This window comes from Myxocyprinus asiaticus, chromosome 34 (assembly GCF_019703515.2).
Source record: "Myxocyprinus asiaticus isolate MX2 ecotype Aquarium Trade chromosome 34, UBuf_Myxa_2, whole genome shotgun sequence".
Lineage (NCBI taxonomy): Eukaryota > Metazoa > Chordata > Actinopteri > Cypriniformes > Catostomidae > Myxocyprinus > Myxocyprinus asiaticus.
The window spans coordinates 6581763-6603598 of record NC_059377.1 but is presented as its reverse complement, the minus strand read 5'-3'; the positions used below and the strand labels follow the sequence as shown (position 1 = coordinate 6603598).

The window sequence follows — 21836 nt, the reverse complement described above, 5'->3', positions numbered from 1 at the left end:
AAATATGCAGTCCAGAAGGAAAAACATACTAAACAAATCATCGGAAATATATGTTATCGATTATTGATTATAAAACATTATACATCATCGCAAAGGGGAGGATCTCAGCTTGTCTGGGATCTGAGCTTATAGTCCACTTAGAGGCTGAGATATTCGATGAAACAATGGTTGAAGTGCAGGGACTAAAAATGAGACTGAATGTCTATGGACGAGCACATCTGTGAGGGCTAAAATGCATTAGAGTGCCACCAACATTTCAGATGTATTCAGATTTTATGACAGAAGGTGATAAGAGAAAAAATTATGTTTTCTTGTACTTGCCACCATCTAGTGCAAAAAAAAAAAATAAAAAAAATAAGACCAATTTTTGGCTATTGGTCCACAGTATGTGTGAGTGTTCTGCTTTTCAATTTGAGTGTGAAAAATTGCAGACGACAGCTCAAAAATGCCCCAGAGTTGAAGAGGTTAGTTACCCCCACATGTCTCTGCATCTCTTTCCAGCCCCCCCCCCCCATGTGCCTCTGGCTTTTCCTTTCATATGTTCCAGTCAGAGTTTTTTTTTCACCCGTAGAGCCAGATTTAAATTCCCAGCTCGTCAGATTGAATCCCAAACCTCTGGCTACCAGCTTCCCACTTCTCCTTTAAAACAGACCTCTAAATATTCCAGTAACTGCCAACATTCCACCTTTTTTTCAGTAATGGCATAAACAACCATTCTTTTCCATATCCATATATTCTCTCTGGCTTATACGTTTGTAATGTTGGTGTGAGTAGGTGTGTACAGTCTGTTGTGTTAGAGTTGTAGTGAATGTAAATAACAGGACTGAGGGCTTTGAAGCATCTTAGTCTAGGAACACTATCGTAACTCTCCAGAGACCTGCATGAACGTTTTATCAAAATCTGACCACTGCTTGTAAGAGAGTGCTTAACTGACAAGAGTTGGTTATGGTTACTGATATATTTTGTTGAAGAAAAGAACATACAGCTTTGTGCAGTATTGTGCAAAGATGGGCCCTGTATGAACTTTATACATTAATTCTAATTAAATGTATAATTCCAACTCAAATTCAAATCAGTTCAAAGCACAATTAAAAGAATATACAGCCTTGTACAGTTCTGTAACAGCTTGATGAAGGTTGGGCTTATAAGACAATTCAAATTCACATCCAATCTCAAACTCAAACCCAAACTAAAATACAAATGCCAATTTTGCAGCAAATGTCACCAAAAACTATTATATCAGAGGCTAGTTGAATAAACTCAGAGTTTAATTTTCAGAGTAAGTTTCAGGTTGACAAAACCAGATAGAGCCAAACCAGTTTAGATCGGGTTCATCGATCTCAAGACACTCATTATAAACATTCTGTCAATTTTCAACAGTTTTATCCTGAGTTCATGCTTAACCCTGAAGCGCATGCACATTAACGAGTGATATTTGCAACAAACAGCCAATGTGCAAAGCTTGGAGAGAGTTTGTATGTTTTACTTCTTGAGAGAAATTCAGCTTGATTCCCTGAAGATCAAGAGAACATTATGAAAATATAAAGAAATAAAAAATGTACACAACATGAAGAAACAGCTGCTGCCACAGAAGTTTGAGGGGACTGCTTGAAAAAATAAGTGAATATAATGTATAATTGAATTTATATAGGTTCACAATAAGAACATATAGGCCTTTTCATTTTAATGTATTTTTTTTTTTATCTCAAAAGGAAAAGCTTTTATATTCATTTAAATTAAAAGCATAATACATTTTAATTAAGTGCAAGCCATGCTACTCTGTGTGATAGTCTACAATATAATTTTACCAGTAATATTTGTTAAGTTGGAAAATCTCATCACACAATAAATGTGTCTTTAAAGTGTGAAAATAACCTTACAAGGTTTTCAGTATGACGCACTGCATTCAGGTGCAATATGTAAAGAAATGCAAAGAAACTCAATAATAAATTTTTAATGTGCTGCTCAAAAGATATAAGGTTCCTCGATCTCTCAAATAAACCATTTTATCTCAAAACCAGTTTAAAGGTCTAGATATGAAATCATATTAAATGACATTTAGCCATGAGGTGCACTTTAATTTGGAGCGAGAGATACAGGGGGAGTGGCTTTATTGCGTCACAGATGTCACTTTACTCACAGCTGATTGGTTCAGCATCAGTTTGCGATCTGTAACCCAGAATAAAACCTGCTATTGTGCAGGTTAGCCATGTAGCGTAAATTGCTATGGCAATGAAAAACCAGACCGAAAAACCAAAGCCAAACTCAAACTTACCTGGATAGCCACTGAAACCATCTTTGTGTAACAGGCCACAGGGTTAAATAAAACGTATTGTTTTAACTTCAAACCCAGACTCTGATACAAACCCAAACCAAATCTCAAATTCATACCCAAACTCAAACAAAATCTTTGACTAATACCCAAACTAAAACTCATCTCCCCACCCCCAAAATCTCAAACTCATACCCAAGCCCAATCTCAAACCCAAACTTAAACCTAAACCCAAGTCAAGGTTTGTATCAAATGCAAATTGTGTTGCCAGTGTCTTTGAAAAACTGTTATATTAGTTAATGTTTTTTATCCTTAACCTTAAACCCAAACTCAAACTCAGACCAAAACTTAAACTCAAAATGAAACAAACTTAAACCCAAACTTAAATTCATTTGTATAACTCAATTGAGTCATCATGTATCATTTAAGTATCAACTTTGTCTTGGATATTTCTCCTAAAATGCCTCAGGAGAAAAAATAGACACAAATGAGTACATTTTTTAAATACAGTAAAAATTATAGAGCTATGAATGTGGATAGCAGATCTTAGATCATTTCTTCTTGGAGATATTTGATGAGAAATGTTTGAGTTCATATGTAAATCTCTGACTTTTGATTGCAGACTTTTTGATTGTTGAGCTCTCTGTTGAAACTCTAGAGGAGACTCATGTGAGACAACTGGGGTCCTTTTCTCAGGGTAAAAAAAATATAAGAACCAAGAAACTTAAGCAAGAGTCTCCATTTGCTCTACATTTAATCTCACTGCTGTCTAGAAGAAAAAAAAAATCAAAACTGAATTCATCTTCATTTGTGATTTTTTTCATACAGGAAAGTTGACAGTGACAAGTAAAAACAACTTAAGATGTTTAAGATGAGGAAGATAACACAGGAGGAACCAAGACAATCATTTATTACAACCAAAATTAAGAAAAAAGTATTAGACAGTTACATTACTCAGCAAAAGTTTTTTTCTTAATTTTGGTCGTAATAAAAGATTGTCTTGGTTCCTCCAGAGTTTTAGACAGTTACATTACTGAGGATCTCTGCCGTTGCCAGATGAGAAAAGAGGAGAGTTGGGCATGAAGTCAGCTACCCTATACCATAAAAAAAAAAAACAGCTACAAAAATGCCTACAAGTGATCAAGACTACTCATCTATGGGGGGCCTGGGTAGCTCAGCAAGTATTGACGCTGACTACCACACCTGGGTAACCTCCTCGTGGTCATGATTATGGGTTCTCGCTCTCAGTGGAGTGCGTGGTAAGTTGTGTGTGGATCGCAGAGAGTAGCATGAGTCTCCACGTGCTGTGAGTCTCCGTGGTGTCATGCACAGCTAGCCACATGTTAAGATGTGCAGATTGACGGTCTCAGAAGCGGAGCAACTAGGACTTGTCCTCCACCACCCGGATTGAGGTAACCTGAACACTGGAGAGATGATGCTATATTCAGGCCATTAGGAAGAGAATAATGCCCCACACACCCAGGGAGTGGCACGATGTTGTCAAGAACAGCACAGAAGGCACCCATTGGATGGGAAGCCAAGAGACCTAGAATTATTAGAGCATCATTCTGGACCAAGAATAAGAAAATCAAGATACATTTCATTCAGTGCTTTGCACCAACCAACGACAGTAATGAGGAAGACCAGTTCTACAACAGACTGCAATCAGTCCTTGAGACCTGCCCCGACAGAGACATCAACATCCTAATGGGGCATTTTAACGACAAGGTGGGAAGGGACAATACTGGGTATAAGGAAGTGATGGGTAAGCATGGACTTGGTGACATGAACAAAATGTAGAGAACCAGATAGACCACATCTGTTTTAGCAAAAGGTTTACAAGATCCCTCCAGGATGTGAGAACAATGAGAGGAGCAGACATAGCCTCGGACCACCACCTAGTTGTGGCAAGACTGAAACTTAAACTAAGGTTAAAAGAGCCACAGAAATTAGAAGAATATAGAGTGACAGTCAGTAATAAGTTCCAGGTGCTTCAAGAATTGATGGAGGAAGAAGAAACTGTAAATATAAGATTGGCAAGAATCAAGGAGTCACTAGTATTAGCATGCCAGGAAGCTCTTGGACCCAGAAAATAACATCACAAAGAGTGGATTACAACAAATTCTTCTAGAAAGGAGAAGAAAGAGAAAAGGCAGCAGTCAACAATAGCTGCACAAGAGCTGAGAAAGCAAAAGCACAGGAAGAGTACACAGCAGCTAACAGGAGAGCCAAGATAATCATTTGAACAGACAACAGGAACTACATTAGATAGGCTGGCGGCAGAGGCAGAACTAGCAACAAGAGCTGGAAGAATGAGAGACCTGTACGACATCACTAAAATGTTATCAGGGAAGTACTGCAGACCTGACAAAACCCTTAAGGACAAGGATGGGAGACAGATTATGGGAGAACAACAGCAATGGAACAGATGGGTGGAGCACTTTGAAGAACTACTGAATAGACCGTTCAGCCCAACCCACCAGAATGGAAATGCAGCTGGTCCAAACAGTATCCCTGCAGAAGCATTAAAGGCTGACATAGAGACCACAGTGGACATGCTCTACCCCCTCTTTAAGAAGATCTGGGAAGATGAGCAAGTGCCATCAGACTGAAAAAAAGGATACCTGATCAGCAAGTTGGATTTCGGAAAGATAGATCCTGCACAGACCAGATTTCAACACTGCAGATCATCACAAAGCAGTCGGCAGAATGGAATTCCCCACTTTACATCAATTTTAATGACTATAAAAAGGCATTTGACAGTATTGATGTGCCTGAAAAGATTGTAAAAATCATCAAGAACTCCTATGAAGTGTTGACGTGCAGGGTCTTGCATTGGGGGAGCATTTGAAGCGAGGACCGAGGTAAGGCAAGGATGTCTACTATCACCATTTTTGTTCCTGCTGGCAATAGATTGGATCATGAAGTCATCAACTGCACAAATAAGAAATGGAATCCAGTGGACCCCCTGGATGCAACTTGATGATCTAGAATTCATGGATGACCTTGCCTTATTGTCCCACACATATCAACAGATGCAGGAGAAGATCAACAGCGTGGCAGCCATTTCTACCAAAGTTGGTCTAAACATCAACAAAGATAAGACAAAAATAATAAAACCAACACAGACTCAATTCACCTTCAATGTGATGCATTGGAAGAAGTAGAAACATTCACCTACCAGGGCAGTGTCATTGGCAAACAGGAAGGCACGGATGCCAATGTCAGGGCCTGAATATGCAAAGGACAAGCAGCATTTATGCAGTTGAAGAAAATTTGGAGCTCCAAGGAGTTGACTCTTCAAACCAAGATAACAATTTTTAACACCAACATGAAGTCAGTTCTGCTGTATGGAGCCGAGATGTGGAAGACAAAAGTATAACCCACCAAGAAGCTGCAAACCTTTGTTAAAATATGCCTACAGAGGATCCTTCAGGTACGTTGGCCTAACACCATCAGCAATGTTGGGCCTCATGTATTCAGATAGAAGACAAAGGCAGGCCTAACACAGTCGAAAAAACCTAACTCAAGCCCCCACATACCAAGTCGTAAATCTTACTGATAAAAATCGTGCCAAAATCAAACAAAGGGAGTCCAAAACAGACTACAAATCCCATGAAGCCTTGCTCACTAAAGGATCAAACTCTCAACTCCTATTGGATGAGGCACACAACAGAACGTCCTTCAAACCATGACATCATCAGGAGTAGAAATACCTCTGAAATGCTTCCGGGATTTGCTTCCAGCAACTTTGTTCGCAGTGTATAGACGCAGCTCATCGCTGCTTTCAGGTGCAACCTCGTGGCACAAGGAAGTAATGTCCGACTTGTAACTGTGGCCATACAATCTCGCTGGACGAGTTGAGATTACTTTGTGTTCAACTGAACACTCTAGAGGATCCGAAGGAGACCACCAAGCAATCCGCATCTTCATCCGTTTGCCTGCAGAAGTGAAGAGATTAAAGATATCTCTTCCATCTTCAATCAAGTCGACATTTCTGATTTCTCCGCCAGCCTGCCGAGAATCAGCAGTCGACAGAGCAAGGAAACGGCCTCCCGTCATCACCCGAGCCTCGAGGAACCGAGTCTAAGTTAAAGGACGGATGAACACACATTCTGCATCCTCATGCGATTCAAGTAAGAGGTTTATGTCTGGGCAGAGATAGAATATTATAGTGTGTTATTCTTGTGTTTCAAGGTTTTTGCTTGTACAGTTTACGGACCGCCATGTCCGCTCATTATTAATACTCAGGGTATTAATTATCACAAATTTGTTTTGCTGTATTGTGGTCCAACCAATCTGGACTGTTGTGCATTTGCGCCATCGTGGGTGAGACCAGCAAACTGAGTTTATCCATTAAAGAGTCAAAGAACGCAGGGTCTCTGAGCGATAAACTAACAGCTGCTTTCTCTCCCACGATTGCAAAATCGGCTTTAGGGCCGTCACTTTATTCTCTCTTTCTCTCTCTCTCGTACTAACCACACACACACACCACACACACACACACACACATGCGCGACCCCTCACAAACATTCTGGCACACATTTTTGGCTCGTAGATAGCTTCGTGGTAAAGCTCAGCATTGTCCCTAAGCTATCGTACAATATCACGGATACACACGGTAACTGGTAGACGCCATTGACTGGTTTCTCTCCGCCCACATTCACGGTCATATTCCCTGGCCGGAAGTCTCGCGTGACATACTCTCCACGAGAGTCACGTCCGCCATTTTGTGTGCGTCCCTCCTTACACACACACACACACACACACACACACACACACACACACACACACACACACACCCTCATGTGTTATAGGATTATTTTGATTTCCATATCTAATCATATCACTGTTTAGTTTGTAGTTTGAAGTTGGAAGTTTATTGACTGCATTGTATTAATTATTAATTGATATTACTGCATAAATAAACTTTGTTTATATTACAAAGAGAAGTGTTTTGGTTTGTTTTGCATACGCCTGTGTCATGCTGATGGGATGTCAGTGCTCAGATTCAAGCCTTCATTCATTGTTTTTTTCCCGAAAATCGATATTCTTCGGATGTCGATTTTCCTAAGAAAACAATCTAATATTGAGACTGTTTTACTATTTGGTTATTAGTCCCTGATTCCAGGGTGGTGCCCCGTCAATGTTAATCCTTATTAATATTCTGTTGATTTTTAATAATTGATAATTATCTTTGATGATTGTTGAATGTGAATGATCAATAAGCTAGTGTTAATTTGAATTAATGTTTCATCGACGTTAACAATTATCTTTGATAATTGTTGTTTTAAAGGATTAGAAAAAGCTAACATTGATTCTCATCAATGTTCTATTGATTTTAATAATTAATAATTGTCTTTGATAATTATTAATTATTGCTAATAACCAAACCCGCTCCTAAACGTAGCGCACTACATTTACTGGAGTCCCATATGAGGTTTTAATGAGTTAGATTCAATTAATTAATTTAAATATTAATTAATAACTAAAGAAATAATTATTAATTATTTCTGATAGTAACACTGATCTAAACAACCAGTAAAGCCCTACAGCAATGACAACCTCTGACAGAGATCAAACTAGATGCCTATAGATGCTGAAACCATTAAATGACGTTGGGGGTGGATAGGCCATACACTTTAAAAATCTACCTCTAACATCACAAGACAAACTCTGACCTGGAATTCCCAAGGCAAAAGAAAACAAGGCCGACCAAGAAACACCTGGAGACGGGACATTGAGGCAGACACCAAGAAGATGGGATATACATGGAATCAGCTAGAGAAGATATTCCAGGACAGAGTTGGTTTGAGATCACATGTCGACGTTCCATGCCCCAGAAGGGGTGAATGGCATTAGTACATTATTAGCCTGTCTGGATCATCTTCCTGGTTCTTTTGTTTAGTAAACACATCTGAAAGGTGTGTTTGAAGTCTCATTACTATCTGCCCAAAAAGCATTTAGACACTTAAGCCACACTTAAAAATTATGAATGCCATTGTACTGTATTAGATAATGAAATATGCAACCAAGAGGCATTTATTTTAAATAAAGATAACACTAGCACACTTTTCTGACCACATCTGACCCAAAATGTTTTAAATACAAAATATACTGTTCAAAAAGAAGACAAAATGTATTTGTGACACCTTTTGGTTATCAAATGCTAATAGAACATGCTTACTCTGTTGGGACACGTGTATATCCACTAAAAATCCCTGGTTGGTCAAATTATTTTAAAAATGGCTCAGAAAAGTATAGTTAGTTCTGAAAAAGGCACTAGTATCATTTGTTTGCAGAGGCCACTTGGTTGGATATATTATTTTCTAATACAATGACATTCACATATTTGCAAGTGTGACTTACAATAACTGTCCAAATATGTTTTGGGGTCATTCTCAGAACATAATTACTGATGTTTAGAGATTGTTTAAAGACATTTAGGTGCAGATCTGCCTTGCAGTGATCAAACATTGTGACATACTTCAGGAAGGAAGAGCTGAAATGTCACCTAATGCACTTTTCCTGTAACCATCACAAAGAATGTTGAAATGTACATATGATGAACAGTTCATTTCCAAAGTGAGTTAAACTATGTTGACGTTATGACATTGAGAATGTAGTGTTAATTGAGTCATGCAAAGCATGTTCGTTATTAAGATTTGTTTAATACAAAAAAATAATGTGAAACAAACAAGGCCTTGGCAAGAAAGCAACTAACCTTCGTTCGTGTGTGTGTATGTGTGTGTTCCAGCCTTTTACAAGATAATCATACCTTAGCTAGATTTATGAGCCAAACAGAGAATAGTCAGAACTCTCCCAACACTAAACACAACCACAGAGCACGTCTTTATCCAAACGCATGTGGAAAGGCACATTTGTCATGCAACAACCTTAGTAACAATACACCTGACCTTCGTTGGGCTAAAAACAAAAAAGAAAAAAAAAAACTACACAGAAAAGACAAATGTTTCAGCTGTAAATATACATATGTGAATGTCATCTAAATGGATTGTGACAGCCTTGACAAGTATTGACAGAGTAGTTTGTCACATCTATATGACTACTTAGATTCTTAACCTGTTCCTTGTGACAAAACAGAAAAAATTTGAAACAGTTTCAAAAGCATTTCTTTTCTGCTATCCTCAAGAGTTTTGTTTCTGTTCCTACAAATGATACTTTGTTCCTTTACACTGAACTGGCCTGTTTACTTGACGACGTCTTTTAAATGCCCAAAAGCTATTGATCATATTTCTATGACGGAATAGAAACAGGATTACAGCCATGTACAAGCAGTGTTTCAAGCCCGGTACGTTCTCTGTTTGCGTATGGAGCCTGGGAAAATAAAGGATGTTTGCAGAGGTAAGGGCCTCGCTAGTTTGATCAGGTTATAAATGGCACATTCAAACTTCCTATCAATAAAATATCAGAGCCCAAGATTAACACTTACAGTCCAGGATCCAAATCAACTAGGTGGTAAACTGTTGTTATTTCAGTTTAACAAGAGGAAGAAAACATATTATTATTTTTAGCTTATTGTTATCCTTACACTAACAAAATAGTACCAAAAGCACTATGGTAATTCATGTTTTTGTTTTTTTTTTTAGACTACCATGGTAATAGCATTTATTCTTTGAGGAATTAATGTATTTGAAATACCTTGCAAATAACATGCTACATGAATACATACCACGTTATGTTTTCTTGTGTGTATAGATGATGGATGGATGGATGGATGGATAGATAGATAGATAGACAGATCTATCATGTTGTGTTCTGTAGCACACAGTACTTCTTTGTTGTATTTTAAATTAATTACTGTGGAGATTTTCTAGTTTAGACTGCTTGAACTATGATCCTGTTTTGTTTAAACTTCTAAAGGATACACCCAGTCCAACATCATCTAAAAAAAAAAAAAAAAGCTTTCCAGTGATTGTGTACAAATGATATCACATTTCTTCACAGTTTCGGTTCTTGTTGAATGGGAGTGAATATTCAGTTGAATGTTCAGTTCTTACAACGGGAGTGAATGGGGCCAATTTTGTAGATGGTTTAAAGGCAGAAATATGAAGTTTATAATTTTATAAAAGCACTTACATTAATTCTTCTATTAAAACTCATGCATTATTTGAGCTGTATAACCAGAAACAATTTTATTTTTTTAATCTATATTTAAAACGCGTTTTTAATTACCAGTGACGATATAAAGATATAATTATTGAAAAAGTCGTGTTTTTAACGTGAAACCTAAGGGATAATCTATATTATAAGTATAAATATGGTTTATGGTTGTGAATTGTGTTTAGCATAAATTAAACACATGCTCCCACACAACAGCATGCTCCTCCTCTAGCCAATGATCGTAGCAAGGATTGTGACGTGAGTGGTTTGGGCGGAGTATGTAAATCTGTCAAGTTTAAATGTATTTGTAAACTTATTCCAGACACAGTGACTGAAGGACAGACTCGTGTGACTGTTGCGACGTGCGACTGTAGGAAACAGAGACACTTGAGTTATTCTGTTGATCGGTAAATATTTGGATTCCTCTTTTTTTATTGGTAAAATAACTTTTAAAGTTAACTGTTTTATTCCTGAACGGAGCTCATTTGGACGTCATACAGTCGGGGCATTCAGCTTACAAGCAGCGGGCAGACTCGTGTCTTTACCGGGCTAGTCACGCCATGTCCTCCCCGGATGTGTCGGAGAAGAACCGTAGCTGTTGTGTTTTGTCGTGGGAGCAGGTGCAGCGTCTGGACTCCATCCTGGGAGAATGTGTCCCGGTCCACGGGCGAGGAAACTTCCCCACGCTCTCCGTCCAACCCCGACACATCGTACAGGTAGCCTACAAGAGCTCTGTTACATTTACAATACTTATTATAAAACCTCAGTTTACATAATTACACACTATCTTGTTTGTCTAGTTTTCAAAAAGGGAATGGAGTAAGAAATTAACAAGATTCCGAATGGAGTTTTTTAGAACTTTGGAAACAATCCTATAGATTTTAATGGTATTTTTTTATACGATTCGAATGTAACAATAAAACAAGCAGACTATTATGATGGCAATGCCTCTGTTGTAGGCTACATTTTATTATGCTGTAAAAAAAAAAGAAAAAAAAAGAAAAGAAAAAAAAAAGCCTTTTCTTTTCTTGCTAAAAGCTGTTCAATGTAAACGAACCAGGTTGCTTTATATTGTAAACTGTTTTTACCAATAAGCAGGGGCGTAGATTCCGGGGGGATTACCCCCCCCCCTCCAATGTTTATACCATGATCAATGGAAACATGTAAATGCTTCACCCTGCAACCCCCCCAATGCTCAAGCCAAATCTATACCCTTGCCAATAAGCCACTCAAGGCACTATTTGACATGATTTTACAATGGCCGTTCTTAGGCACGACCCAAAGCAATATGATAAAAAATATATTCAATTAATAGTGGATTTGTGTAATATTAAGTAACAGCTGTTTATGGTTCCTAAGTAACGTAGCCATCACCGGTGTGCGATTATCGGCGTTTTACAATGACTTCGAACGTGGTGAATCGAATCAGAATTTAGAATCTGAACTATCGATTGAGTATGGCATTGGAGAAACAGCATGTTAGTCAATGTTATTCATTGTCATTTAGAAAACTAATTTATAGGATTAGCTAATAATTTCACAGTCAATGGGGAAAATGAAGCGCTAAAGCCTATGTTTCAATAAAATTTTATTTATTTAATGCTTCAGTTGCTGGGATTAGATTGTGCTGGGGGGTTGTTTTGCGTGTGTCTTCAGTTAGCGCCATGAAGATACAATTCAACCCTTTGTTCTTGAGTTGGGGAGCATAGGTTAGGGTTGTTATCTAACCCTAGCCCACCCCAGCACCCCTCTACATCCGGCCCTGCTAAGAAACGTCTCAATGTCCCCATTTCCACCTGGTATTACGATGCGTCTTGGTTAATCCGATCACGTGCTCAGGTGAGAACCATTGCTGTTTACACCTGGTCACTTAAATGCGTCTCATGTGGCCACTTGTGTTCGGATTTGGAGAGGAGGTTCACTGTTTCATGATGACATACGTAAATCACTATGGCTGCGTCCAAAACCAAAGGTAGCTTGTCTTGTTGCCTCGCTGCCCTAACAGTCAATGACTCAACAGACAGCATTTGCGTTGAAGGGTACCTCCAGGAACTGGTTTCGGACAGGCTACTGAGGCAGCATAATGTCATATCATTGCTAGGACACCAGCAACTGATTATCACCATCTGGTGTCTACTAAAGGTAACACGTCTGCTTCATTCAGTCCAACTGAACCACAATGGTCTAATAATTTAGAACAAAATTAAGAGAGTTTTGGCGATAACCAAGTATATATTTAGTAACAACAATACTACTTTCTAGATAGAAATAGAATCAAAAGTTGGAAAAAGTTAATAAAAACTTACATTTGTACACAACCTGGCTGAAAAATGCCTCTTCGGTCGGCATTTTTTTCCTTCAACTCAACTGCCGTGGATCTGCGTGCACAGAATTGTGGGATTTCATAGGCAGCGGAGGATACATCTATGCTGCCTTCAAAAATCAATCAGATGAAGGTATCTCAGTAGACAAGATGTGACATGAACATTGGATTTGGACGTGCCTTGATCCCTTCCTGCCTCCGTATACAGCCTTCGGAGGCAGCGTTTTCCTGGTTTGGGACACAGCCTATATCAGTGTGTTACTGCATGTTAATAAAACGCAACAAAGTCAGAAAAGCGCGAAAGCGTGAAAAAAACGGCATGCTGTTTCTCCCAGATGCGGTTAAAATTTTATCTAAGCACAAATGCAACATGTCAAGCAGAATTATTTGTTATTTTAGTGGATTACCTGTATTAAAGGAACTTCAGGTGTTCGTGCTGCTCATCTGTGTTTATATCAGACACACTAAAGAAGATCTGTGAAGCTCTCATGATTGTGTATGTATCCGTTTTATAAAATTTTCAGATTGGACAGTTATTTCCTTTTAATGCCGCTCATAAACAGCAAAGTTTAAACTCTTGTTTTAGCACAGCAGTTGATTGACAGGTGAGGGGTGTCGCTTCACTGCCGCCGGGACGCATACAGGACGGATTAGCGTTTACACCTTAAATGCGATGTGGACACATGCGTTTTTGACCACATTCCTATGTGTTTTCTGTGATCCGATCACAAAACGTTTTACACCCCGTTTTGACCTGTATTTAGGACTGACCACATGTGATCAGATCACCCGAAACGCATCTTAATACTAGGTGGAAATGCTGTTAAAATGTTGTTGAAATACTATATTGTCCTGTTTTTATATTTATAAAAAAAAAAAAAAAAAAAATCTTATTCCATATGTAAACTGTACATTTGCACCTCCATTCAATCAGAATTAAGTTATTTTTCCATAATAAATGGAGACAGCAAGCATCATGTATGCATTTTATACTAACATTTCAAACTTAAACATTTAAGAGTGGATATCAAATAAAAAGTATCATCGTCTGCTTATTTAAATTAGGAATAGAACATTTCCCTGCATTTGCTCATTTTATTTACAGCTTCACAATTGCAAGGAATTGCATTTACTGTGAAACAAGATACATGTTTTTTTTTACCCAGCCATATAAAAGAAGGTTTAAAATATAGGTTTTTCTCTGATGACATCATTGACCTTTTAAATGTAAGTGCTCATTAAACTACCATCTGCTTGTGAGGCTCAATATTAAATGTGAGAGCCAAAGGGAAGTCAATTGGGGTTTCAGTCTTACAGTATCTTATCTTTAATTAAATTATATATTCTCTGCCTGTCTTTTTGTAAAAACTACACTCTTTCATTATTTTCATTAAGACTGTTTTTAGACCTCTTGAATTCCACTTGAGACCAGTTAACTCTAGGGTAAATAAATGAATGGAGTGAGTTAAAGAAGAGTTTCTAAGGAGGGAATAAGAAATGAATTGTAATATACAGTATTATTATAAATTGTCTTTATGGCTCAGGAAGTGCTAGTGCATTTCTAGATTCATGTCACTCGGCAGGTGTTTTTCAAATCAATGTATTATTGTCAAATGTAAATAAATATAGCAGCAACAGTACCTATGGAACAGCCCAGGGATGAGACCAAAATATACTTCGGTCAGACGCGAACGCTGAGGGTCCGCGGATGGGACGTGTGACATAAATCTCGTCATCAGCAGAGTGCTCGAGCACTGAATGCACGCAGTTCTAACCGTGTGTCTTTGAACGCACAGAAGGTTTAGGGTAGGGAGCTAGGTTTTGTTCATTTAAAAACTTGATAGAGCATTAACCTTAAAAAAACCTCATCTCTTTGGGAGAAAATTAAAATAGTAAATTAAAATGTTTGCCTTCAGAAATTCAAAGAGATGACTGTACTTCGCACACAGAATATTTCAATTTAGTCCTATATAAATTAGGTAAGGCCTATGTATAAAACTTTTTTACAGATGTTACTGGTGTATCAAGTAAAAATCAAAGCTATACTGTCTTATGTGCATTTCAGCGACAAAATAATATAAAATGTATAACAATGTCACTATTTTTATTAATTTCTATCATTAATTATTATTTTATTTTTATTTTGTCAACAAATCAGGTGCTGGTGCATCCATCTGTAGAACTTGATGGCACCAGTGCCACCGCTCTCATATGTTAGTCTGGAGGCCTGTGGTGACATATATGTTCTGTTAGATAGGTTTATATTTTATATTGGTGTTCATGTTTAATAAACATAGTGAAAATGATTTTCTGAGCACTTCAAGTGTCAAAAGCTCCCAGTAAATAATAAACACACACATGATAAGGTGAACATGAATAACTCATCTATAATGATTCGAAGGTCATTTTAAGCTATTACTCCACCGATGTGCATAAATACAGGTCCGGCCTTGCAGGCTCATGGATGTGCGCACAGCAGCACCACTGCCTAGGGGAAACACTCATGTGAACAAAGTAAAGCAGTTTTATTCCAATTGGATCAAGTAAAAAGAAAAGAAAAAGAAGTTGTTTGAGTCAAAATGACCGGAACACAACATAAGGGTTAAAAGATTTGAAGCCACGACCTTAGTAAAATTGTTCAAACCCAGTGATTAAGTCCTTTGTGTTATAGCATACACCTTTCTCATAGCCAAGTATAGAAAGACCTTTCAGATACAAATCACTTATTTTATTTTTCTCACTGGTATCATTACTTCACTGTTGGATGACTTGCATTGGCCTGTTTGGCAGGTAAAGTTGGCTTGTTTGTGGCACGGAAGGTTAAAAGTGGATTAGTGCTGTTGGAAATGGTAGACTTGTGGGTCAGAGCTGACAAGGCTTCGGTGTGGTAAAGAGGAGCCTGGTGATTGTAAAGTAACCCCTCAGGATTATGTTTTTTTTTTTTTTTTTTTTTTTTTAATCTGAGAAGGATACGCTGACTCCACATATTTCAAAGACCCTCAAAGCCGCTCATGTTGTTCCTGTCTCTGAACAGGTGCTTTTCTGAGTATGTGAGTGGATGTTAAAGGAATTCATCCCTACAGCATGTAACATAAACCTGGTAAATCCAGTGGGGATGGGGGGTTGTATTGTGAAGCGGGGGTTAAAATTACCGAAACTAGTGATCCAGTTGGAGAACAACAACCATTTAAGATATTTTGGAGTAAAATGAATTTCAGGCTCAACTTGTGCAGTTGTTGGCCGTCATATCTTAGAGTAGTTAATGATATTAATGTAACTAACCTCGGACCATCGCCTCATGTCATCTACACACTCAGGCGAGGCACTGTCAATAAAAAACGGTCATCTCGACATCTCGAAGTATTGGCACTATAGAGCCACATGTTTTTGACCATTTTGGCCCATTTGAACATTCTGTCAATGTAATTCAATGACATTTTTGGGGTTTTTGATTGCCCGTTGTGCAAAAAGCGTAAGTCCAAACAGTCTGAATGTCTGTACCAAGTTTGTTGGATGTAGCTTAAAAGCTGTAGGAGGAGTTACATTTAATAATTCTGATCTTTGTTTAGGGATTTTAGAAAAACCGTAGAGGGGGTCGCACACCGGACACATCTGGCAGACGATATGGTGTGTCCTATATTCGAAACAATTGTTTTCTATGAATGTACGCACACTGCCACTGTCGCTCGGCGTCTGTCGAGAGGCTGCTCAAATTTCTGCCGCATCATGGAGCGCAACTCGCATATTTCCCATTAAATTCAACCCAAATCATTATCAACAGACATAGATTATTTACTCTAGCATTGTAGGGAAAAACCTTGTTAACTTTTGTGTGTACTGTCTGCCACCTGAACCGCATCGACTTGCCCTGTGTTTGATACCTGTGCCATGTCTTAGCCATGACATGGCATGGCTCTTCTCGTCCAGTGTGTGACCGTTTTAAGAAGCCAAAATAGTATTACAGTCTGTTGGCTTGTCCAGTTTAATAGCACAGACTTTTGTATGTAACTCTATCGCTGCCTTGAGTACTGAGCATCTGCGAATGCGTACTTGCATAAAATACTGTATGTCTCTGGCCTTTTTTCACTAAATGGATGGACTTCTTTCACTAAGGTGCAACCATCTTGTCACAACCTAGAAAACTCTAGCAACCACTCAAAAGACTATAACAACCACCTACCAATGCCCTAGCAACCACCAAGAACACCAATAGCAATTGAATAAAAAATGCACTATAAATTGCTTAGAACAATTTAGCATCTGCATAGCAACGCCCTGGCAACCATGCAGAACACCCTAGCAACCACATAGAAATGCACTAAAAAGCACTCAAAACACCTTAGCAATATAGAACTGCCCTGGCAACCACCTACAACACCCCAGCATTGTGGCATTTTGCACGGACAAGAAGCACTCGCATTTCCTCAGAAAATTAAAAAATCTAGTGGCACAAAAATTACACACTTCACCTTTAAGGCCATTCAGGGTTTAATGTTTTCTGCCCTGGATCAGTTTGCTACTGAACCTGCGTGACGGTGTCTCCTGTTCTGGCCAGACACTGAACATCCACAAAACTAAACTAAGGAGATTCTCAGAACTTAAGATCATGTTTTTCATCAAATGACAGTCTGAGAGGATATTTTGCATTTTATCATTGCCAAAGGATGGGCTACAGGGCTACAGCGTCAATCTGGAATAGGTGTGTGTTTTTCTGAGAAGACTGTGTGATGAAACTTACTAGTATTACATGGCACTGCATTAAGTCTGATAAAGAAACATGGTCAGTTTATTTTATTTTAGATTGTCTGTCAAAGTTAGGACTTACTGAATTCCCATTCTTCCTTGGATCTAGACTGGTAGAATATTCAAGGGTAAAACTGTTTGTCTTTGGAAGTGCTTTACAGATTAAAATGCAGATGAAGTTACGGACTCACTGTATACTATAATTATGAGCTAATTAAACACTGAGTTCTGTTTGACATTCATTGTAAGCCATTCTGATTTATTCTATAGAGGTGTTAGTCTGAAATATCTGAGAATCAAGCCAGGAATTTGACAATTTTGCATTGTTTCCAATCAGCATCAGGTAGTAGAAATTTTCTAATTTGTTTTACATCACCTTCTCTTATACAATTTTAGACTATTGACTAAAGGCACAAAGTTTGGTCCACTCTGCAGCTCATTCTGGCCAAGAATCACCCAATTAGACAGGAAGACTGACATGTTAAGCAAGCAGCTATAATTTGCCAAACAAAGTGGTAGAGGAAAAAAGTAGTAGCTAATTGAAGTAGTGGCGTAGTCATCTCCATGAAAAATTGTACAAAACACACCAAACAAATTAGTGGAAAATGTGTATAGACTGTTTGCTCAGAATTTCCATTCATCCAAAAGTAGTGAAAGCCAGTTATATCACATACATAACTCCACAAATAAAGAGGAATATACAGGTATACCAGAATGTGTCGGCCATTTTCACACATGAAACCCATTAAACTGCGGTAAATTTCCAGATGAACTTTTCTGGTAAATGTCTTCTATTCAAGAATGCAACGTCATTTATCTATTTTGCTTCCATTCCACATCAGCACCAAAATGCTGTTAAACTTGCATTTAAAAGTAAAAACAAAAAGATACTCTGCACCATTTGGGGTTCCTCAGCTGCCACACTGGCAGAACCCTCTGGAGATCGAAACTTGCTCTTAGATCTTGCAAGAACTCTAAAGAACTCCAAGGAATGTCAACAATTCCTTGAGTGACTTCAATATAAAGTAAGGCTTCAGGGAACTTGAAATACATCTTGAAGTTCCTAGTGTAAATAAATAGGATATTTTAAGCTACTTGAAAGGGTTTCTGGAGGATCTCCATAGGGTTCTGCTGGTGTAGCATGTGAGGAATCCCAAATGGTGCCTTGAGTACTAGAATCACAGAGCCTGTTGTAACTTTAAGTCACAGCTTAAGAAACGTAGAAAAAGTATATAAAGTTGACAAATATGCATAATCACGGTCAACCTTATTAATGCTTCCTCCTGTTTCTCTGTCTGTCTTTCACATATAGGTGGTACGGACTCGGCTGGAGGAGCGTGGAGTGGTGGTGCGTGATGTGAAGCTGAACGGCTCAGCTGCCAGTTATGTTCTGTACCAGGACACTGGCCTGGGCTACAAAGACCTGGACCTGATCTTCGGCTTGAGTCTGACCGATGACAAGACCTTCCGTCTGGTGAAGGACGTGGTCCTGGACAGTCTTCTTGAGTTCCTGCCAGCTGGTGTGAGCCGCGACCGCATCACAGCCCTGACCTTGAAGGAAGCATACGTACAGAAACTTGTGAAGGTATGCAACGACACGGATCGCTGGAGTCTCATATCTCTCTCCAACAACACTGGTAAGAACGTGGAGCTGAAGTTCGTGGACTCCTTGCGACGGCAGTTTGAGTTCAGCGTGGACTCCTTCCAAATTGGCTTGGATTCACTCTTACTTTTTGACCGCTGCTCCGAGACGCCCATGTCCGAGAGTTTCCACCCCACTGTACTCGGTGAGAGCATGTACGGAGACTTTGACGAAGCATTGGGGCACCTACATGCAAAAATTATTGCAACGCACAGTCCAGAAGAGATCCGCGGAGGTGGGCTCTTGAAATACTGCCACCTGTTGGTGAGGGGCTTCCATCCAGCCTCTGAGACGCAGATGAAGTCCCTCCAACGCTACATGTGCTCACGCTTCTTTATCGACTTCCCCGACATCAACGAACAGCAGCGGAAGTTGGAGGCGTACCTGCAGAACCACTTTAACGGCATGGAGCATAAGCGTTACGATTGCCTCGTGACTCTACATCAGGTGGTGGACGAAAGCACCGTTTGTCTCATGGGCCACGAGCGGAGACAGACGCTCGCGCTAATCTCGTCTCTGGCGCTACGTGTGCTGGCTGAACAGAACGCAATTCCTGCACTGTGTAATGTCACATGTTACTACCAACCAGCGCCCTACGTCAGGGACGTCAACTTCAGCAACTACTATGTAGCACACGTGCATTCACCCATTTCCACTTGTAACAGCTCCTATCAGACATGGCTGCCTTGTAGCTGAGCCAGAAAATATTTGTAGGCGTCAGATGGTGTTTGGTTGGACAGTTTAGTTTGATCTCCTGGACTTTCCAGAGTTAATCTAACAAAAACACTTCCAGGTCATATTTCACCCCAAAATCAAAGGGAAGGAAGAAATGATATTTTGCTTAAAAAACAAAAACAAAGCCTATTGTAGGACCATAAAGATTTTTTGCTGTGTGTCACACTATTTTTATGGCAATTAAGCAAACTTTCCATGTGTCCAGATGTTTTGCTTTTGAATTCCATATTTCTTAATGGTGATTCTCATTAGAGGTAGATTGGTTTTACAGATTAATCGAACCAATAGTTGCTTTTTGGAACTATCGGTTATCTGCAAAAATCTGTCTATATTGTTTTTTCATTATTTTGTCATTTCAAAATAAGAGTCCCATATGTGTTTTGGGCTTGTTTATACTAATAAATCCTGCATTATGCACCAAATCTTATTATTGGGATTTTGGTTGAAATAAAAACTACACCTGGGATTTTATTCATTTTGGACTCTTTGATGGTCGACCTCTAATTCTAATTATTGATCGATATAGAAGCTCATTACAGTAACAGTCATTTTTACTGTAGTACTGTAGAAATATTGATATACAGTATGTTTTCGGTATAAAATATAAATCATCATAAATTAAAGTACTTCAAAACCTACCATCAAGGGGTGGTATTAGGATGCCATGTTTGGTGAGGAATTTTGATTTTTACAGTGGGCAACTTGCAGGCATTTCGCCATCAGACAGGTGGAAAACAGACTGCATTTTTTTTTTAAGCGAAATATAATTTAGTATTTCTTCTTGATTTTGGTGTGAAATATTCATGTTCTTGACATGTTTTGTTATGTTAACTCTCCAACTGTAGCAGTTTTGTCTAAAACCGGATGGAGATTATGTATAATTTTTTCTTTAATTGATGTCCCCTTCTACTCCCATTATAATGAACACTGCTGTATTGCAAAATGAATCAAACCCTCTTAAGTCCTTTCGGAAACTTGATAATGATTTTCAGAAGGATTTTGGCCAACACGGATGAAAAGTTATGAAAGGACATTGGGGGGAACACGGGAAAATGTCTAAAGCACTTCTCTAATCTGTTCATGTGTAACCCATTCATGTTTTATAAGTGAAATGTTTTTAAGTTATAAAATACAGCTTTTGTGGAAAAAAAAACAAAAAAAAAAAAAACAAAAAAAATACAGTAAAACCGGGAGAGTGTGTTCAGTTCTGACTCTGTTTTCCTGCATTCCTTTTTTTGAGAAACTTAGGACCAAAGACATTATATGTAACAATTTAAGTGGAATGTTCCTTCTGTGATTTCAAGTGCCTGAAAACAACCACAAAACTAAATGTTTGTAAATTAAAAATGCTTAATTTTTTTTTTTTTATTATTCTCTGGGCTACTGTTCGGTACACTATTTTTATTTTCAGTGTCAGGTTATTTCCTTTCCAAATCATTAAAAAAAGAAAAATATCTTCAAGTCTTAAGTCTTTTTTCCTATGTAAAAAGGAAGGAGGTTGATCAAGCAAGAGTTTAATATGTTTAAATAGTAACATCACAGAGAAAGAAAAGAGAAAGGGGGTGAATGAAAGAAGGGGGAATAAGAGGAAGTAGGAGCAATTTTTATGGCTTGTGGAGCAAATAATTTAGCTGAAACATTTACGGTAATTCTATAATCTGGATACATTATAGTAGTCCAAATTTTTTGGGGGTAAATTTTAATGAACATATTACGTGTACAGAATTAGCAGAAACGGGGGTGGAAGGATAAAAAAGGGCACTGATTTTCTTTTTCTTTTAGTAGTAATTATAAATACTTAACAAATTTCTTTGTTTTTTTGAGTATTTAACCATTTTCTTGTATATACAGTATATACTGTCCATAATTTTTAAATTTTTCCTTTATCACAAATAATAGCATATTCTGTTATTTCTCACATAAAGCACCATGGTAATACATTTATTTTCAGACATGGTCTGTGATAACCCCATGTTTATGACATGTGTCATAGTAAA

General features: G+C 38.3%; 1 protein-coding gene and 1 pseudogene across 1 annotated transcript; both read left to right on the top strand.

Annotated features, from left to right (window-relative positions):
- Nucleotides 1-9912, top strand: part of LOC127425754 (uncharacterized) — a 29668-nt pseudogene extending 19756 nt beyond the window's left edge.
- An 826-nt stretch (nucleotides 9913-10738) lies between these two features.
- LOC127425704 (terminal nucleotidyltransferase 5A-like) lies at nucleotides 10739-21257 on the top strand. The gene is made up of 2 exons (XM_051671956.1): nucleotides 10739-11112; nucleotides 18775-21257. The coding sequence occupies exons 1-2, from the start codon at nucleotides 10957-10959 to the stop codon at nucleotides 19798-19800; spliced, it is 1182 nt and encodes a 393-aa protein (XP_051527916.1). The 5' UTR covers nucleotides 10739-10956; the 3' UTR covers nucleotides 19801-21257.
- Nucleotides 21258-21836: the final 579 nt, after the last annotated feature.

Bases quoted from the DNA above. Each gene is read 5' to 3' on its own strand.
- LOC127425704 (XM_051671956.1), top strand. From the start codon at position 10,957: ATGTCCTCCCCGGATGTGTCGGAGAAGAACCGTAGCTGTTGTGTTTTG. The intron at 11,113-18,774 runs GTAGCCTACAAG...TTTCACATATAG, and splicing joins AACCCCGACACATCGTACAG to GTGGTACGGACTCGGCTGGA.